This window comes from Columba livia, chromosome Z (genome assembly GCF_036013475.1).
Source record: "Columba livia isolate bColLiv1 breed racing homer chromosome Z, bColLiv1.pat.W.v2, whole genome shotgun sequence".
NCBI lineage: Eukaryota > Metazoa > Chordata > Aves > Columbiformes > Columbidae > Columba > Columba livia.
Window position 1 is genome coordinate 73,292,867 of NC_088642.1, and position 19,169 is coordinate 73,312,035.

At 44.1% G+C, this 19,169-nt stretch overlaps 1 protein-coding gene across 4 annotated transcripts in view; it reads left to right on the top strand.

Moving 5' to 3' along the window:
* KIAA1958 (KIAA1958 ortholog) overlaps positions 1–19,169 on the top strand; it is a 76,599-nt gene that overhangs the window by 25,809 nt on the left and 31,621 nt on the right. For all 4 annotated transcript variants that reach the window (XR_010469029.1, XR_010469028.1, XR_010469030.1 and 1 more), the window contains exon 2: positions 10,793–12,060. Coding sequence is in view for 1 of the 4 variants with exons in the window: in XM_065046375.1 (XP_064902447.1) it covers positions 10,905–12,060 (1,156 nt within the window). In the remaining 3 variants the exon portion in view is untranslated. The remainder of the gene's footprint in view (positions 1–10,792; positions 12,061–19,169) is intronic.

Consider the following 19,169-nt stretch of genomic DNA (forward strand, 5'->3'; position numbering starts at 1 on the left):
CATATGTCTTTGGTCATTTTTGGCCACTGCAGCAGGCAGCATTCTGAAATGTAAGCGTAAACTTGATAGTCGGTCAAAGAGGGACAAGACAGGGCTAGATTACTTCTAGCTGAAGGAGGAGCCTGATGCTTTAGTAGTTCAGTAAAGCAGGACTTCGTTTTTGTGTTCAGTTCAACGCCAATTAAAACCAATTGTGTTTTCCCTCCATCAAAACTCTGCCATTTTCAAAAGTGCATTGAAAATGGTTACATGGGAGCAACTTTCTGAACACTGGTTGATGACATGAGGAAGACCTGAAAGTTAATTTCTACTCCTTTTCTCTCTCCAGCTTTGAAATTTAAGGTATAGCCAGAAATAAATCCACATATGGGCACTGAGCACACAGTTGTGTTCATTCAGTGGAACATATATATGCAAAAAAAAAAACAAAAACCAAACCCACAAAGCAAAACGAAACAAGAACGAACAAGCCCCAAACAGTTTTGAAAGGGAGAGCTTATTAGTTAAATTCTGACATGGAGATCCAACTTTAACTGGAGCGCTGAGGCAGAGGTAGTGACTGCACGGAGGTGAGACAGGCATGCTGGATTTCCCCAGTGATGCAGGCAGCCACAAATGCTGCCCAGCGTTGTGTGTTGGTGAGGTGAAACACCAAATCTGAATGCAGCTCACTGAGCAAATGCAGAGGGGCAAATAATTTCCATGTTAGGTCCCTGCAGTTCCCCTCAGCCTCTGCCACTAACCCGGGGGCACACAATGGTCATCAGATAGTTCATCTAACAGTCTGTAAATCCACAGAACTGCTAGTGTTAAAATTTGCTTTCATTTGTCAGCCTGAAGAAGCATAGTTTGCAAGCCAAGAGTATAGGGTCCCTCTTGTCCCTCAGGTCTTTTGCTGCAGACTACAGTGACAAGTGCACGTGTTAAGAAAACAAGTTATGTTTCATTGAGGCTTTGGGAGAAAGCTTCGGGCACGCATTTGCTAAATACCAAACAAAACAAGCAGGATTTTTTTGTCTTATGTTTTTATGCTATTCAAGTACTATAACTATTGCTGCGATGAGGAACAATGCACAGCGGGACGCAGACAAAGACGCACACACAGGCAGAGATTGTGTTCAGGAAGGAGCGCAGAGCCGGGCAGAGCAGAGAGCTGAGCCAGGCTGCGGCCCTCCTTATTAAACATTGATAGTTCATAGGATTTACAGATACAGGTCTGGACTAAGATGTTACATAAGATGTTTTTCCAATAATTGTTATTAAAAACACACCACACTCATGTTTGTTTCTGTTACGTTCCCACTCATTCACAGACACGGCCCAAGGACATTCACACATCCCGTGCACTTGGGGGCAGTCATCCATCCCGAGATGCCATTCGCACGAGTCTGGGCTATCACTCTTTACAGTTATGACAAATCACAGAATCACAGAATCGACTGGGTTGGAAAAGACCTCAGAGATCATCGAGTCCAACCCTTGGTCCAACTCTAGTCCGTTTACTAGATCATGGCACTAAGTGCCATGTCCAATCTCAGTTTAAAAACCTCTAGGGATGGCGAGTCCAGCACCTCCCTGGGCAGGCCATTCCAATGCCTGACCACTCTCTCTGTAAAGAATTTCTTTCTAATATCCAGCCTAAATTTCCCCTGGTAGAGTTTAAGCCCATGCCCCCTTGTCCTATTGCTAACTGCCTGGGAGAAGAGACCAATCCCCACCTGGCTATAACTTCCCTTCAGGTAGTTATAGAGAGTGATGAGGTCACCTCTAAGCCTCCTCTTCTCTAGACTAAACAACCCCAGCTCCCTCAGCCTCTCCTCATAGGTCTTATGTTCAAGTCCCTTCACCAGTCGTGTTGCTCTTCTCTGGACCCGCTCCAGCACTTCAATGTCTTTCCTGAACTGAGGGGCCCAGAACTGAACACAATACTCCAGGTGTGGCCTCACCAATGCAGAGTACAGGGGAAGGATCACTTCCCTTGTCCTGCTGACCACGCTGTTTTTGATACAGGACAGGATACCGTTGGCCTTCTTGGCCACCTGGGCACACTGTTGGCTCATGTTGAGCTTCCTGTCAATTAGCACCCCCAGGTCCCTTTCTGTCTGACTGCTCTCCAGCCACTCTGCGCCCAGCCTGTAGCGCTGCAGGGGGTTGTTGTGACCAAAGTGCAGCATCCGGCACTTGGCCTTGTTGAACTTCATCCCATTGGAATCAGCCCATTTTTCCAGTCTATCCAGATCCCTCTGCAGACACTCCCTCCCAACTTGGTGTCATCAGCAGATTTGCTGATGATGGTCTCAATCCCCTCATCTAAATCGGCAATAAAGATGTTAAACAGGACTGGACCCAACACTGACCCCTGGGGAACACCACTAGTGACTGGCCGCCAGCTGGATGCAGCCCCATTCACCAGCACTCTCTGGGCCCGGCCCTCCTGCCAGTTCTTAACCCAGCATAGAGTGCACTTGTCCAAGTCATGGGCTACCAGCTTTTGCAAGAGTATATTATGGGAGACAGTGTCTTGTACTTCAGCACAATCTGCCCAAGGCCCTTTATATTTTACTGTGATCTAATTATGTTAGTACTATTTCTTTGACCATCCAGATGGTCATGCTAGTATTGATCTTCATTTATCATCCAGGTGGCTGGAACTGCACATGTTGCTTTCCCACGTCTTTGCTTTCCCACAACTATGTTTACACTACTTAGTGCTTTCAAAATCCTAAAATCTTTTCTGGGTTCGGCTGTACACTGCTTAGTTGTAAGCAGCGTGGAGAGTTACTATTTGACAGGATTACGTTAGTGCTGCTGGGAAGAGCATGGCAGAACATGTCCTTTATGGGATATGAGACGCAAAGTAAAAAAAATGAAGTGTAGCACTGCCAAGTGTTTTGACTTCTCTGGAGCCAGAGGTGCTCATCAACTTTGCAGATACTTTCACGAACTGTAGAAAGCTCACTTTCCTTTCTGACATGTTCCTTGGAAAGAAGATCCTTCCTCACTCTGAGTGAGTGTCAAGAGAGACACGGTGAGCTGGGGGGAATGGCGTGAGGAACAAGTTAGTCTAAGGAAGCTTAAATTGAGATGTTGGCATCTAGATGAGAAGAGAGGTTCTTAGGCAATGAGATGCTGCTCAGATCACTTAGATCTGCTGCACCATCTGTTCTGCTCCCTTTTCACCTGCTTCTCCTTTTGGTGCTCTTTTGGTCCCTCTATGGTCCTTCAGACATGCTGTGCAGAGCAAGGCTCATGTAGCTCCTGTTCAGTGGGCGCGGAGCTAAAATACAAAAGTAGACGCAGAGGTGCTTGTAGCATTACATATGGATTAAGGATGGATCCCTCAGACTGTTCCTCAGCCCATTCTGCTGTCAATGGATGAATCATTTAATTTTGTGAATGAGGCAGGCTCTTGGGAGGCTCATAATTCTGCGGTAGTCTTCCATGTAAAAAGGCAAGGAAACCCCCAAATGCTGCATCCCAGCCAAAACCTTTTAATTCTCAGCCAACTGAAGGAGTTTCACCAGCAAACAGGTTTTGCTGCTTTCCTCGGGCTTGCTGTGATGACAGCTGCAGCTGAAGGCGTGCCACACTTGGCAAGGGGAGCATCTTCCCTGAAGACAAACCATCAGCTGAGGAGGAGCTGCAGTCTCATGCAGCAAGTACAACGGACAGCCGTGAGATTTTTCTGAATGGAGAACAGCACTTGCTTGCTTTTGGTTATTTTTCCTTCTATTTCCCCCTGCACTCCCATCAGGAAAGTATTCTTGCTGCTGCTCATTGGTGACAGGAATTATGATCGTTGTTCATTGTGGGTAAAATCCCGGCCTGCTTACTCAATAGCAGAGCTCCTACTGACTTTATAAAGACCAAAATATAAGCACAGAAGCTCTGAGACACACGAAAGGGAAGGCACTTGCTGCACATAAATTATTGAATCGATATAAAATATAGGAAGAGCCTAGAATTGTGGAGGTGGAAAATTAGCATGAAGGTTTTGTTTTTTTTCTGCTGTACATCCCAGTTTATTTCTAAATCAGTTCTTACAGGGCTAAAAGCATGAAGAAATAGGATGAGCTCATAAAATCTGGACATAGTAGGTTGTTTTGTTAAGGTGAGAGGTTGTTTCTCCCCCGAAGACACCTGCTGGAGGCTGTCTAAAAGTGCTAAGGGAACAGTGGCAAATGGGCAAAGCTGGAGAAATTATCTAGTTTAAGGATACATGACATTGCCAAACTCAGAGGCTTGCAGCACTTGCCAGAATTTGTGAGCCTTTTTTCTGTAATTTATACACTTTTGTTTCCTGGAGAGACGTTCAGTTAAAAACATGTTTTCCTGACTTAAGGGAGCCATGTGCAGTTTGTATCAGAGGTGGAGGTCTGCCCCTTCCTCCTGTGGTAAAGTGGGACACCTAGTTGATTCATACCTTGGCTATTAAATGTCATTTTTTTCTACATACTTTTTTTCCTCTCACTCTCTGCTGTTTCTTCGTAGTCTGTCTTTCAAGCAGAAAGGAAATACAGTAACTGTTGAGTTGACATGGAAGTTTTGTACTCCTGAAGTCTAAAATTGGAGAAAATGAACTGACCTGTTCCCAGTCATTCCAGTTTGCTGGCCTGTTTTGAATGAGTGGCTGTCCATCCCAGTCTTTTGACAAGTTGATGACATCCTTGGCAATATCAAGTGAAGAAATCAAAACATTGGGTCGAGAGGTTGATCTTTAACTCTGCTGTTAGTAGCAGTCCCCTTGTAGGAGGTAGCAGGGAAGGTGACTGGCAGTGGCATTATTTTGGCTGCCCTGTTGCGTGGCTGAAGCCTCTGGCATTGGCAGAGTGATATCTGGGGGAGGCAGCAGCTCCTGCTGAGTCTGCTCCAGCCTCTTTGGGAAGGAGAAATACAGTTCTTGCTGTGATCCTGGACTGACAGCTAGTGGAGTCTATGGGCCACAGCAGGACCTTGCAGGGACCTCAGTACTGCTCGGTCCACTCTGACGAATGAACACATGGATTTCTGGTGTTGTTGATTTCAGTCCTTTAGCCATGTAATGCATTCGGCTCAATAAATGCTAATGATAAAAGAAGAATATTGTCTACTGGCCAAAATCTTGAACGAGGCAGATGATCGCCAAAGTTCAATTCATGGTGCTCTCAATCTGTGAGCTCACAATTGTGTTTCCTTACTTGTAAATATGAAAACGAAGATCCTTCAAAATGAAGAAGTGCTTCCCCGTCAGGTGGTGGTGGTGGACTAACAGACCAGGGAGTTCGGCCATAGCACAGAGGCTGCAAATAAAGAGGGTTTTAAAACATTCTGAGCTTCTTCTGCTGTTGTGAGAAAGCAGAGCCCAACACACATGGGTTGGTTACCTCTGAATGTAGAAACTGATACAACATTGCTTAAAAACACTTCAAAGTCAGGTTTCAGCTGCTGTAATATTTGAAATCCACACTATGTAAAATGACTAAATGCAGGGGTTTTTGCACTTGTCTCTTAATGTTTTAAGATTCAGGTTTTAGAGCTTTTTACAGCTGTGAGACTAGAAATACTACTTTTTATTATTAACAAAAGTAAATTTTGTATCGTAGTCTTACTTAATAATCTTGGGCTGTTGGAAGTATTATCAACCTTGGGATCAAGTCCCAAGAGCTGGTTTGTGTAGCCATGTCTGTACTGTTCCCTTGAATAAAAATTAGCGTGTTAGTTCCTGAAGTGCTAATAATCAGTAGTAGTAACAGAATTTCAAACATACATTTCTGTGATGCAAGTTAGTCTGTGTTGTGTTGTCCAGCGTTACCCTGGGAAGGACATCCATTGCTAACTGCCTGTGAGTCCATGAGGGGACAGAATCCCAACAAGGTTTCTTGCCTTCTTTACAACAAAATGCACAGGTCACCTTCCCTGAGCTGTAGGTCCACCAAACAGATGTTCCAGTGTACAGATGCTGCTGGGGGACATGTGTTTCCCACTGCATACTGCTATTCCATCCTGATTTTTTGCATTCACCTCCTTCACTGCATCTTCACCTCTGCTGTCTTCTTTCTGGGGGAGCCACGTCACAGATCTCCCTGTTTGTCCTGAGGAACCTCCCATGAGGTCCTAACTGAAACTCCACTGCGACATCCTCATCTACAAGGAAGGAAAGCTGGAGAGGTAGTTGAGATCGTCAGGTCTTCCCTCCCCACTGTTGGTTCATTCTTTGCATGTGATAAAGGGTTCATGGTAGCTACAGCTACCAGCTGCTGTTGCTCCTGGGACTTGCCTGGTGTCAGTGCTTTTTCTCTTCTGCTACTACTGTGTGTAAAATCAGGAAGAATTTTGCCTGCATGAAACTTGCTAAGCCAAGTGGCATCCTAGAACATGGAAGGGATACTCTTTACAGTATAGACACTTTACCTTATAGATGTCTTTACAGATAGATACTCTTTACAAGTTCCTACTTTTTATTTCCCTTTGGTCACCAAGTAGATCCCCTATGGCAAACCCCTTGTTCTGGATATAGAAAATATTCCCTTTCACAAAACAAATAACGTTCCAGTTACTGCATTAATGGACCCTAAGGAATGGTTTTGCAACAATAACACTTTCTCATACAGCATTTCCATACACATTAATCACTACAGCAACATGTTGCAAATGAGGTCATAAAAGCTAAACAAGCCATAAAATCGGATTCTTAATTTAGGATTCAGAGAGCTGCAGTGAATTTCTAGCACCTAGACATGCTTCACTCTGAATTAGATATTGCTGGGCTCTGAACTGTAGAATAGTGCTGTGGAAGGTTAAGTCTTTGCCACCCATAAGGCAGCTAAAATACCAGTGTTATTCGTACTGAAGCTGTAGGTTGTTTTTGCCAGCTACTTGTATGATTTCAGAGTATATGTGTTAGCAGGTTATTAAGCATGAGTCATCTTATTGAATCTTGCCAGTCTGAATGAAAGACTTCTATAATCTTTAAAATGTGATTTAGCAAGCAAGAGCAGACTTTCAGCCAGCAGCATGCTGTCCCTCTTCAGGAAACCAGGTAGATAATGATGGATTTGCTGTGTTTCCTCAGGGTGAGTCCCTCCCTGCCAAAGTGCCATTGACAGCTTCTGCTGCAGTAGGTGAACTGAAGACACACTCCTTCTGAATAACCAATATCTTGGATTTGCAGCCCTGCTCAAACAAACTAACTGTGATCTCATTTCCCTGTGGGGAAAGCAGTTCTTCAGCCAAACTGAACTTTCTGTCTTCCCAAGATATATCCTGGTCGTGCAGCAACTGGGAAGTTCGATGCTTTCCCATGGGTTTGCACTAATGTAGCTTCTGACTATAGCCATGGCTATAGCTCTCCCTCCTTTGCCCTGTTCACCTTCCAGATTGTCCACTCTGTCTTGTGTGAGTGTGGTTTTACTCCTTCCATCTTTTAGTGTTCCTTCTTCGACAAGGTGCTTTGTAAGTCTGTATCTTTGAATATACCAGTCAACATAAATGTGGATGCCCTGGGAGTTTTGACCCGTGTCAAGATTGGCAGTGTATCTTTTAAAAGGTTTAAAACAAATAACCAAATATAACAAACAACTTCTAGATGTTTAAAAGCTATATCTTTGAGAAGGGGAGCCTCTCCAGTGCCTAAAAGGCCTGCAAAGGGGGATCCTACTGCATTTATTATGCTGCACAGAGGCATTGGTCATGCTAGGAGCTTTGTGCTGTGAGATCTGTAACATTGCTGGGGTTTCTTGTAGGCAATAACAGAAGCTGAAATTTATTGCAGCAGTTGTTCTCTGTGCATGTACTCTGGCTTGAGCTATCTGAAAACCAAACTTGAATTTTACGCTATTTTTACTCTGTTTCCTAATGATGTGCTTCCTCCTGTTCATCTGTTGTCCAGGACTTCCTTCCGTGTCATGCTTAATTTCAAAGTTGTTGAAAAAATACCTACAATTTCGCAAAATATCTAGAAATTCTCATGCTGGTTCCATTCTTGAGCCCAATAGTGAGGCACAGCACCTGGGTGTGTTGGAAAGACTCATGGCAAGCTTCGCAGAGGGAATCATAGGCAGTACTTGCCCATTCTGTTTCCAGTTTGGGGTTGCACTGGCCACCCTTTTCTTGGTGAATGAAGGTGCATGGGCAGGCTGCAAAACCATTGAAACACAGCGTCTTCATTTACCTCCCTTGGCACAGGGCGAACATGGTTATCTGCAGCTAGCTGGCAGGTGATCTTGAAGAGCAAGTGAGTAGGCAGGTAGTAATTTGTGGGTCTTTTAGGGAAAGCATTCTCCAGGCACAGTTAGCCGCCCTGTAGCATTCTTTTCAAGCCATGATGCAGCTCATTCTGTATCTAAAATTACTTGTGTACAAGAGGATGGGGAGCAAAATGACATATAAAATTGACAGGAATGCTGCATGTCGGTTGGGGGAAAAGAAAACAAAGGGCTTTTCTGCCTTATGAAAATAAAAGTGAGATGAGAATAACAGGAGCTCCAAGTCTTGCAGGTCATGTTCCCGAAGCACAGGAGGGAGGAGGTTTGGGGGAGCCTCCAAACAGACCCGAAGAAATGAGCAGGAGTTCCCAGTTACTTTTAGCTATCTGAGAAAGTCACTGGAGGTGATTTCTCTGTCATCACGTGTAAACAAAGAGGGATGCTCAGACTTTGCTATCATTGGATAGTGCTGCCGTTTCTCTGGTATCCCTTGATTACTTTAATGAAAAAAAGTTCTACGTAAGTTAATAATAATTCAAAATACATATTTACCAAATTGAAATTGTATTAAGATGTGATCAATTGTTTGAAAAAGTGACCTCTAGTAAGTAGCAGCTGGTGAGATAGGAAAACATGAGTGTTGTTAAAGGAATATAAATGTAAATCTAATCTCAATTAATTTAGCTGAGCAGTAACCTCAAAACATTCTCAGTCCAGCCTGTGCCCAGCAACCATGAAATTTTGCATTGTTTGAGCTCTATTATTACTGATCTTCTCCAGCAACTCAAATAACCTTAATTTTTAAAAGTAAGACAATAGTGTAAAGAAAGAGCGACTGTCCATTTTTGTATTAATAATGGCCCTGGGTGAGGGCTATGTGTTGGGGCCCATCTGTGAAGTGCTGACTTTCTTACAGACCTCTGGAGTCCAAGTTACCTGTGCTTGTTGTGGTCAGTTTGAGCTTCACAGTTGACTTTGATCTGTTTCAGCCATGGTCATTGAGGTTCTTCACAGCAGGAGGTAATAATTTCCCACCTCAGAAACACGCTGCTGAGGGGTCCCCTATCCCAGTAGGGGGATCTGTGTCAAAACTGGTTCATGCTGTCTTTCTCAGTGTGATTATTGCTCCAGGATTGTATGGACCATTGACTAACTATATATGATTTTGTTGTGATTTAAGAAAACAAACAAACAAGCAAACAAACAAACACATTATTAGTGCAGCAGTTAAGTAATAAAATGCCTGGATAACAGGAAAATGGGCATTGACCGCAGCTTAAATCTGGACGTGTGCAGAGTACAGAACATTATAATGAAAATAAAATAATAATTATTGAATTATCAGAAGCTTACTTCTTAGATGGTGGAATTTTGATACCAGATAACTTGGTAAACCACTCAGGGAAAAGAACTTACCTGTAAAGAACTTCAGTAATTTTAGCTGAGTTATGATTCCTTGCTCTTCTGTGTTTACTGAAAGAATGGTTAATCTTTACATTTACTTTGTTTTTTCCTTCTGTCCCCCTCTATTCACTTAAAAAAAAAATGAAGCATCACCTGCATCATGTTTCATTGTCTTTTTTATAATGATAAAAGCAATGCAGAGCAGAGAAACAACTGCAAGATCTCCTAGGAAGTCCTAGTGCTGAAGGACTGAGAGGTTGAGGCCTTGCAGTCTTGTGCGGGATGAGACCTTGCCTGGAAAGTAGCTGTGCCATGTGGGCAGGAAGCAGTTTCTCGCAGGAAAAGATGAACATGCGATAGATCTTGTATATTTATGTTTGACCTGAAATATGGTAGGATTTGTGGCCTTGGCCCCAGCGATCCATGCCTTGTGCTGCAAGTTTCTAAATAGTTCTGGTGAAAACGGCAAGTGCTTTTCTTGAACAGAATCATTATTTAGATCTGGGAAAACAGACAATATAAGAAAGCAAAAGGTTAACTCTCAGACCTTAAGGAAAATTGCAACTTTAACTTTGGAGGTCCCTTAAGCTTCTCTTAAGCCTTTGGACAACTTATGACTGTCAGTATAGCAGAGCAAAGGATGAAGTTGTTTTCTCCTTATATGGAAAACTGAAGTTTCTGAACACGCCTCTCAAATTCAGCTGAAAAAGGAGATAATTTGATACGTTTGAGAAACATGCATGAATGATATAAAATGTCATAAAGTTTCATCAGGTGCAGAGCGTCTGAGTTGGTGCTTGATTGCCACCCTAGTGTTTAAGATGAATTGTATGTTTCAGGACTGTATTTCGTTTTCTAAGTGTGAAGACACCAACACTGTCTTATGGGCTGCATTTGCATTGTTGGAGATTTAAGCTTCAAATCATGTTGCCACTGATACTGGCTTGTTTAAAAATCTGTTTTATCTAATTTTAGTTGTGTATTGCGGGGATATTTCTTTCCTTGGGTTTAAAGGCAGATGTTTTGCTGTCAGAATGGGGAACAAGGCTGCTTAAAAGCAGGCACTGTTTTGGGAAATGTGTTTTGGAATGCATGAGGTGAGAGTAAAATGCATTTATCTGAGCTTACAAATGTTTCATTTGCCCGTGCAAATATGGTCTTGCTTTGGGAGTGCTGAAGAGCGGGGTTTTGCTCTGTGTTTGCAGGTGAGCAGCAAACATGACCCTGGCAACACGCGACCATGAGTGCCAGAACCCTGTGATCTGAACCGCGTCTTCAGCCAAGTTCCTCACGGCGAGGCTCTGTTGATCCTGTACCATGGAGGACTGCCTTCACACCTCCTCGGAAAACCTCTCCAAGCTGGTGAGCTGGGCCCACAGCCACGGGACCATCTGCAGCCTCATCCCCAACCTCAAGCATCTGCTCTCCGAGGGGGCCCATGGCAACCTGACCGCCATGTGGGGCTGCAGTGCGGGCCATGCCTACCACTGGCCCCTGGCTGCCACGTGCCGGGCTGGCTCCCAGGAGCGTGTCTGCTTCCAGGACAGCCGCAGCTTCAACTCCGACAGCCCCAGCATGCTGGGGGTGCCCTCAGAGGCGCAGGCCAGCCCCCTGCAGCGCTACCCAGGCCAGCCGGGGAAGGCCAAGCTGGACTGCACCCGCACCCGCGACTCCTGCGACTTCTCCTACTGCAGCGAGCCCTCAGAGCTGGGCGAGCCCGTGGAGGAGTACGAGGATGAGGCCACCCTGTTTGACATGGTCTGCGAGTCTTCTGTCACCGACGAGGACAGCGACTTCGAGCCGCACACCCACCGGGCCCCTGCCGGCCCTCGCAAGCGGCCGGCCGCCAGCCTGCCCACCGCCGCCCAGGCACAGCCTGCTGATGAGGGCGGTGGCGAGGTGCTCCTCAAGAAGATCAAGCAGGAGCTCCCCGAGGACTACTACATAGTGGCCAACGCCGAGCTGACCGCCGGTGCCGACGGGCCGGCCCTTGCCCTGACGCAGATGTCCAAGCCCAAGCCGCAGGCCCAGGCCGGGCCCTCCTGCCTGGGCACCACCCGGGCGCTGCCTCAGCCAGCTGCTGGCCCCGACCCTGAGCCCCAGCGCCTCTCCTCCTCGCCCCCTGGCCTGCCCCGGCTGGCCACGCAGAGGCTGCCCCGCGGGCCCCTGGCCTCCCCAGCACGGGGGGCAGGTGGCGGACCCGTGGCTGCCCTACAGGTGCCAGCCACCAGCTCCAACGCCACCACCACCGCCGGGAAACCCATCAGCATCCCCCTGTCAGCCCTGCAGCTGCCCGGGCAAGAGGAGCTGCCAGCCACCGAGGAGAGCGTCCCGCCCGCCCCGCCGCTGGCCCTGGGCGGCGAGGCAGCCAGCTCGCCCGCGGTGAGCGCCGAGCCGGAGGTCAGCTCCAGCCAGCAGCAGCCCCACGCCGTCCCCACCACCAACCCTGAGGCAGCAGCACAGTCTATGCCAGGTAGGACGCAGGGTAGGAGTCGAGGGGCGGCAGCATTTTAGGGGTGGCCCCTGCAGGCACGTCTTGGTGAGAAGGCGGCCAAGGAGGGGGTGCTGCATTGCATGAGGGTGCCAGAATCACAGAATGTTTGGGGTTGGAAGGGACCTCTGGAGATCATCCAGTCCAACCCACCTGCTAAAACAGGTTCACCAGGGCAGATCACACATGAATGTGTCCAGGCGGGTTTGAATGTCTCCAGAGAAGGAGACTCCACAACCTCTCTGAGCAGCCTGTTCCAGGGCTCTGGCACCTCAAAGTAAAGAATTTTCTCCTCATATTCAGATGGAATCTCCTGTGCTTCAGACTGTGCCTGTTGCCCCTCATCCTATCGTTGGGCACCACTGAAAGGAGTCTGGTGCCATCCTCTTGACATCCACCCTTGAGATATTTATAAACATTGATGAGATCCCTGCTCAGGCTCCTCTTCTTCAGGCTGAACAGACCCAAGTCTCCCTCCAGCTCTTAAGTCGATAGACAGAGAAACTCTCCTCACTTGCAAGAGGGTTTGTAAGACCTCAACTGAGTGGAGGCCAGGAGCACCCCCTGTGAGAAAGTGCACCACTGCTGTAGGGAAAGCACTCTTTTAGGACAGGTTTATAGATCTGTTTTGGGTACAGTTGTGTCATGGGAGAGGTCATGAAGCTGCCTTACTATGTGCATGGGCTGGGGAGGACGTGAAACCCGGCTGTGTACTCTTATGTGAAACTGAAATAAGTGGTCTCAGCCAGTGGAGCCTAGAGGTGGGGGTCAGCTGTTGCCTTCACTCTGTCAGAAGAGAGTTGTTTGACATGGAGAGGCAAAGGAGGGCACAAGGGGACTACCTGGAGAGAGGTTTGTGCTTCTATAAATCTTAACTAAATGTTTTTCCTGACCTGTAAATCAGAGCAGCCTGCAGAGACGAGAAGGACAACCACAACCTTAACCACAGAACTGATAATGCTCAAAGATTAATCCAAGAGAAAAAAAAAAAAAATTCCCCATTCTCAGTGGAAGTTATATCCCATGTCCTTCGTTTTTTTCATCTCCTACTGCTGCCAGAGCACTGGGAATTGGCTCAAACAGATCAATGTTATTGGATAAAGAGGATGTTAAAACAGCATACTCTGCTGAATTATTATCCTACATGCAGAATAACTCAGTGTTGGCTGTAGGTCTTCTGGAGGGGGAGGAAGTCTGTTTTCTGAGCAGACTTGCCAGCTCCCTCTGGACCTGAGTGCAGACAGTGCTGGCTTGGCTCTTCCAGCCGTGAGTGGTGCCATCCCAGGAGGAGATGTGGGCAGGAGCAGGTTCTCCATCTGCTCCCCTGCTGGTTCAGCCTAGGAGTGTCTAGTCAGACACAGCGATGCCAGACAGTGGAGGTGGAAAAACGATGCCTATATGCAGTCTTGTGGCAGATACTGTAAGTGCTAAAAGCAATGACTTTAATAGCCTGGGTAATACTTCAGTGTGGACACCCTCAAACCTGATTGTATGTCAGTAAAACTATTAATTGGCAAGAGCCTGCAGATCTTGTCAAATAAAACAATGGGCAAAATTAAATACCAGTTTTGCTAAGTAAAACCCCACTAACAGTTAAAAATTAGAAAACATGATATTTCTCTTAATTACAGCAAGGCAAATTCTTCTTTGGGACCCATTTCTGCATGGCTGCATCTTTGAGGTGTTACTTTGCAGTAGTCCTGTCAAGTAACATCCCTTGTGCAAATTCCCTTACTAAACTCTGGTTTAGAACTGACTCTGCTCAGCTAAATATGAGAGATACAGGATGCCAGATGTCAATTTGAATTGTGTGATAATCCTGGTTATTCTGCATTCCTCAGTTTATATAATACCACAGCTGTATACACTAGAGCTGGTTTCTACCAACTTGTCCTTGCAACTTGCTTAGTCTCAAACGTGCAAGTTGGAATGGTGGAATACAAACCTAGACAGAATTTGTCCATGTAGGTGTGTGTTATCTGGGAGAGTGATTTACTTTCAACAGATTCATTAAAAAAACACAAAACCTTTCAAACTGCTTTTGTCAGGTCCTCAGAAACCAAACATGATCAGCAGTGTTACTGGTTAGGGTTAAACCTTACAAGAATGGACACAGTGCCACATTTTCATTGTTTCTAGAGCATAGTTGGTCCGTGTCTAGTGTCTCACTGTGGGGAGCAAGTGGGGTTGCATCTGGATTTACTCTCACTGCACAAATCAACTCTCAAAACCTCCTCAGGCTGATGTAGTATTGTTATAATACGCTGTTACAGTACTCAGAAGTAGCTGCATTTTAACCAGGGTAAAATGATGGACATACAACTAAAACCCAATACTCACGTCAGTAAGTCTCCAATTTCCATAGAGCCTGTTCCTTTGGGAAAGAGTTGCTAGCATTAATAAATCTTCAAGCTGCAGAAAAGCGGGCAATGTTGGTAAGTGAATTTATGACAGATGCGTATTTCTGCATAGCAGATCCTTGCAGGTGAAATGTGGAAGTCTGATTAAAGACCAGAGTAGGTGATTGCTCATGTACAGTGGTTTTGTTAGGTTGTCTCTTAACAAAGAGCGATGTACTGGAAGTGGTGCATGATACATAAAATCTGAGCAATACTGAACAATGAGAGAATGTTTATCTATCCTACGTAAAGATGTTTCTGTCCTAAACTGATAGAAACAAGGCCTTGTATAATTCTTATGTAAAAAAAAGGCAGAAAGTAATTATACCAAGGAGCTTAGAGCTTTTGTTAGTTTGCAGGCTTGGTGGATGCTTGACAAACAGAGGTACAATTGAAAGTAAGCGGGGAATTTAAGGTCTGCCTTGTGACCTACAAAGTGTTGCTTGATTTTAAAATATAATATGTGAAGCTTTGGTCCCGGTCCTGTTAGAACTTGTTGTGTGTTCAGGAGGTCTTTGCAGGACTAAGACCTTAAATGATAAGTTATGATTAAAGGCTACTATCCAACCAGCAAGAAATATTGCCTTGAGTTTTACCTTAAGTCACATATCTTTGCATTTTTATCAGATACAGCTGATAGTTTCCCTGCGTGGTAATCTCATAGGTCATTAAAGCTTGAGTGAGGTTCTCCATGAAATCAAAAATCCTGATGATCTATGTTAGCTTAAGCCAATTTAAGCCACATTATACATTTAGACTAGTATCTCTTTCAAACTTTTTCTTTTCCTCTTTTACTCTCTTTAATTAAGCTGTGGCCACCGAATGTGTAAGCAGGGACTTTACAAAGATATTTTTATGTCTTAAAAGTGGTGTCCCAGTGAAGATTCAGTGAGGTTAGACACTGATTTTTGTTGGGCAATCTCCATCTAAGCATTGTGGAATATATACCAAATTATTTTTGTTGAACTTCAGCCCTTATAAGTGGACATTCTTCTGTGAATTTTCAGATTGTTATTTACCACTTTATTAGTAAAGCTTTCAACAATATATGTAGGAACTGCTCAGTCTTTTTTTTCTTGTGGAAAAAATGAGAGGACCTACACCTGAGAAGAGAGAAATTTTTGCAGTGGTGGAGAACAGGGAATTTCTGCAATTTCCGCTTCCCAAACAACCTCTTTTGTCTTTCCCTTTTGCTAATACTTGGTCTGGTTTTTACGTCCAAGAACCAGCAAGGGCAAGGTAGGGCACATCAGTGAGGATGGAAGGTGAGAAACATGATGCTTTAGCTTGTAGTACCTGCAGCCTAATTAGTGACATTTGGATGTCTGAAGCCATGAATTGAAAAGATGTGGTGTTATTGCAGAAAGATATGGAGGAAGACTATATCTCAGAGGAGGGTAGTGCTTGTTGTGTAGGAAGGCGAGTTTTGGTTCTCAGAAAGGTAGGAGTTACTTCATAAGTGGAACTGTCGAAGTATTTATGAAGAATACTCAGTTTCTCTCTGAAGACTCAGTGTGAAGATGTGGTTTGGATTAACAAGACAGTGCAGCAAGACATCTCTGGTCAAATGCTAGTCCAACACTATAAATACAGCAGAAAACACTTCCATGAGGGTACACTAAAAAGCTGTCAAATCCATATGTACAAAATGTGCAGAATGCAAAGAATAGTGAGTAGATATGCAAAATAAAAATTCCTGTGAATGAAGTGACTGGGGTTGTTGCTTCTGCCAGAGATGTGGTAAATCATATTCTGTGGGTAACATCGCATATCCACGGCTGAACTCACCAGCCTGCTGGGTCATGTTTTACATGTACAGGTTTTTGATGAATTTGGAAGGGAAATAGGTTGTCCACAAGCACCACTGCTTTCTTAGTCAGCATGTCAAAACTGTCCTTCTGCCATGGTTATTGAATGGTATTGCTGTTTGAATGCATGTTGTGATGGATGGTAGAATATTTTTGAAGTATTTTTCTGCAATCAAAAGAAATAGGACCTCTTCTTTTCCCCCTCTCTCTTTCTCTGTAATTTTTGTGAGTTTAAATTAAGTGGGACCTGAGATCGTCATGTGATCATAAGACTTATGGATTAGAAGCAGTTAGATAAGCATCAAAATATTACAAGACTTAGAGGAGAAAAAAGTGTGCCACACCTCATGAATTGCCAGTTTAGACCAGGTTTAGCTTAAACTCCTGAATTACTTTGTGCACTACAAGGAAGAAAAATGTGTCAACTCGCACATTCTGAAGAAGTGAAAACAAGAAAAAATAATACCTGGTTTTAGAGATATACAAAGCATCAGCTATGCATACAGAAAGGACAAATTTATGCCTGATGTAATTCTTACTAACCCAGTGGAACTGCACCAAGAATGTATGTAGACACAAGGCAAATAATCATGTCAAAAGAAAGTTACAAAGCTTGAGCACCTCCAACAACACTCAAATAATGGCTGATCCATATCTCTATCTGTAATTTACATCCAAAGATTGATGATTTTGGCTAAAGTGACTGCTGAAGCCTGCCCCCAGGAAAATGAATGCGCTGCTCAGTGTGTTCATGTAAACAATTAAAAATACATAGGGCATAGACGGTCTTTTCCTCTTCTTGTGGGACTTAAGAGTTCAGAATCCACTGGTGACTCTTTAGGTCCCATAATGGATATCTATTCTTGCTCTAGTAGCTGAACTAAAAATAATAAGTACTGAGATACATCATTACAAAAAGCATAGTACTTTTTTTTTTTTTTAATTGCAATAGCCTACCTTATTTAGAAGAATAAAACTAGATCATTATAGTTTTAATCATCAGAAAAAAGCAAGCTAGTGAGTTGATTAACTCCCTCCTGAACTGCCACTGCCTTCTGATCTTGCAGCATAGATTTGCCAGCCCACCCCCACCCTTAATTATCTCTGTCCAAATGCTGTTAAATTATAAACTAATGTTTTTGAGCTTTATTTTAAAAGGTCTGCTAATGAGGCTGATATTACTAATCTTTACAGTATTGTAAGGGAGTTCTGTTTAAAAGCAGGCCAGTATCATAAAAAGAGACAAATTCAGCCTTGGCAAAGTAGTCATATATTTCCTTTTATCATCTGGGTACAAAGCATGACAATCAAACTGGAAAAAAAAAAAAAAAAAGGAAACCATAGTACCATAGTACCAATAATTCTAACACAAGAGTATGTTTTATGAACCTATTCCTACAAGAAGCATTTATCAAGTTATTAGTTCTTTCAGGAGAACACTGAAATGAAGACTCATCAAGAATTACAATATCTTTAGATTTTCTCTGTACTTAAGAAATCTATCATCCTTTCAGGATTCCACATCTATTTTCTTTAGTGGAAATTCCTTCCAGATACAGAAGGCTCATGCCAGCCTCTTTGCAACCTTGAAACCAGCAGTGGACTTGTCATGTAGATGGCAATCATCTTTCTGTCCTAAATATATTAAGCATTTATCAAAGCAGCTATGCACACAGAAGATCAGACTGCTACTTTTCTTGATGTCAGGGCTTGTTTCCCCTGTTCACACCAGACCTCCTGCATGCACAGAGACATCTCCTGGCAGAAGCATTACTGGATGTACATGTACATTTTGGAGGAAACCATTCATGGGTATTAGCGCTGAAAGCAGGTTGGTGTGGGAGGCATTTGGAGATGGGCTTTGAGTTGTATTAATGCAATAAAAGCTGCACAGGACTATTGATCCTCTGCAGCAGGTGAGGGATGGTAGTTTCCTTGCAGTCTGTGGAAGATGCCTGCCTGTTGGTAGGAGTGATTTGAATCTGTACCCTCAGAAAGACCTATTGCAGCCAGGCCCCAGCAGTTTTTAAGGATTAAATCTGTAAAGCATGCCAATTCAGCTGCTGAACAGTCTGGAATATTCTGTGGGGTTCTGAATAGAGGAATTGCATCACTGAGAAGTATTGACACTTCATTTAAATATATACTTTTAGTTCAAAGGGCCGTAGCACAAACAGAATTAAGTAAGAAGGTGTGTCATATCAGAAGAGAAACTGCCCACTTCAATAAATGGTTGTGTTTTGGAGCATCACTGTTCATTTAAGGCTTACAACTGTACCCCCTACCCCATTACTCCAACATGAAAGGCAGAAAAGCAAAAAAAAAGCAGCACAAGTGAGAAGTAGAAAACAAGTGTTTTTGCAGGACGAACATGATCTAGATTATATGCTCTCCCTTTCGCTAAAGAGATCTTCAACAGACTACCATTCTGTGTAAAGTGCTGTGTTTTGTGATGTTTTTACATAAAGGAAGAAAATAAGGCCTCTGCTGGTTCCAGCTGTCCTGAAAGCATATGGAAACAACAAAGGAAACTAGACAAGTCTGTGCTGACCGTCACTTTATTTTTAGGAAATATAAAATTATGTAAGATGGTGTTTTTTATCAGAGATCTGGGGTTTTTTGTGTGGTCTTTGCAATTGCTCTTCTTGGAGCTATTTCCATCTTGCGATTTGTGGGTCTCTTAAGTAAGAAAACAGAGGCAAGGCAGGATCAGGTTGGGATCTGCAGAGGAGATGCAGCACAGCAAGACACTGACTGAGGAGATACACTCACCGTGGAAAGGCATCAGGCATGCACTTTGCTTTTGCACTTTGGATGGGGTGCTGGAACAGGAAGGGCGTACAGGACTTGACATTTTACGTCATGATACTTTCCAAGAGTGTTT